Source organism: Penaeus monodon, chromosome 20, assembly GCF_015228065.2.
Source record: "Penaeus monodon isolate SGIC_2016 chromosome 20, NSTDA_Pmon_1, whole genome shotgun sequence".
Lineage (NCBI taxonomy): Eukaryota > Metazoa > Arthropoda > Malacostraca > Decapoda > Penaeidae > Penaeus > Penaeus monodon.
Window position 1 is genome coordinate 36071167 of NC_051405.1, and position 263 is coordinate 36071429.

Below are 263 nucleotides of genomic sequence, written 5' to 3' on the forward strand. Positions count from 1 at the left end.
TATTAGTTCAGGGTTAAGAGTAAGGCAGAAATGTTGCATATCTTACTCTAAAGCTTTTTTGGTCCTTTCCTCCAGTGTCTTGGGAGTAACATCAAGTCCTTGGAGCTCAGCAATGTCCTTCACCAACTCCTTTAGCTCACTTACTTCAAGGTGACCATCATCATTCTTATCATAGTACCTGAGAAACAATAAAATATTCCAAAGTTGCAAACGACTAATCTTGTAAATATTAAAGTTTATAAACAAGTTTATAAATTTACAAT

General features: G+C 34.2%; 1 protein-coding gene across 1 annotated transcript in view; it reads right to left on the bottom strand.

Annotated features, from left to right (window-relative positions):
• Nucleotides 1–263, bottom strand: part of LOC119585985 — a gene marked incomplete in the record, with an annotated part of 24623 nt that overhangs the window by 12592 nt on the left and 11768 nt on the right. The window contains 1 exon segment of the mRNA XM_037934697.1: nucleotides 47–178. Coding sequence (XP_037790625.1) covers nucleotides 47–178 — 132 coding nt within the window.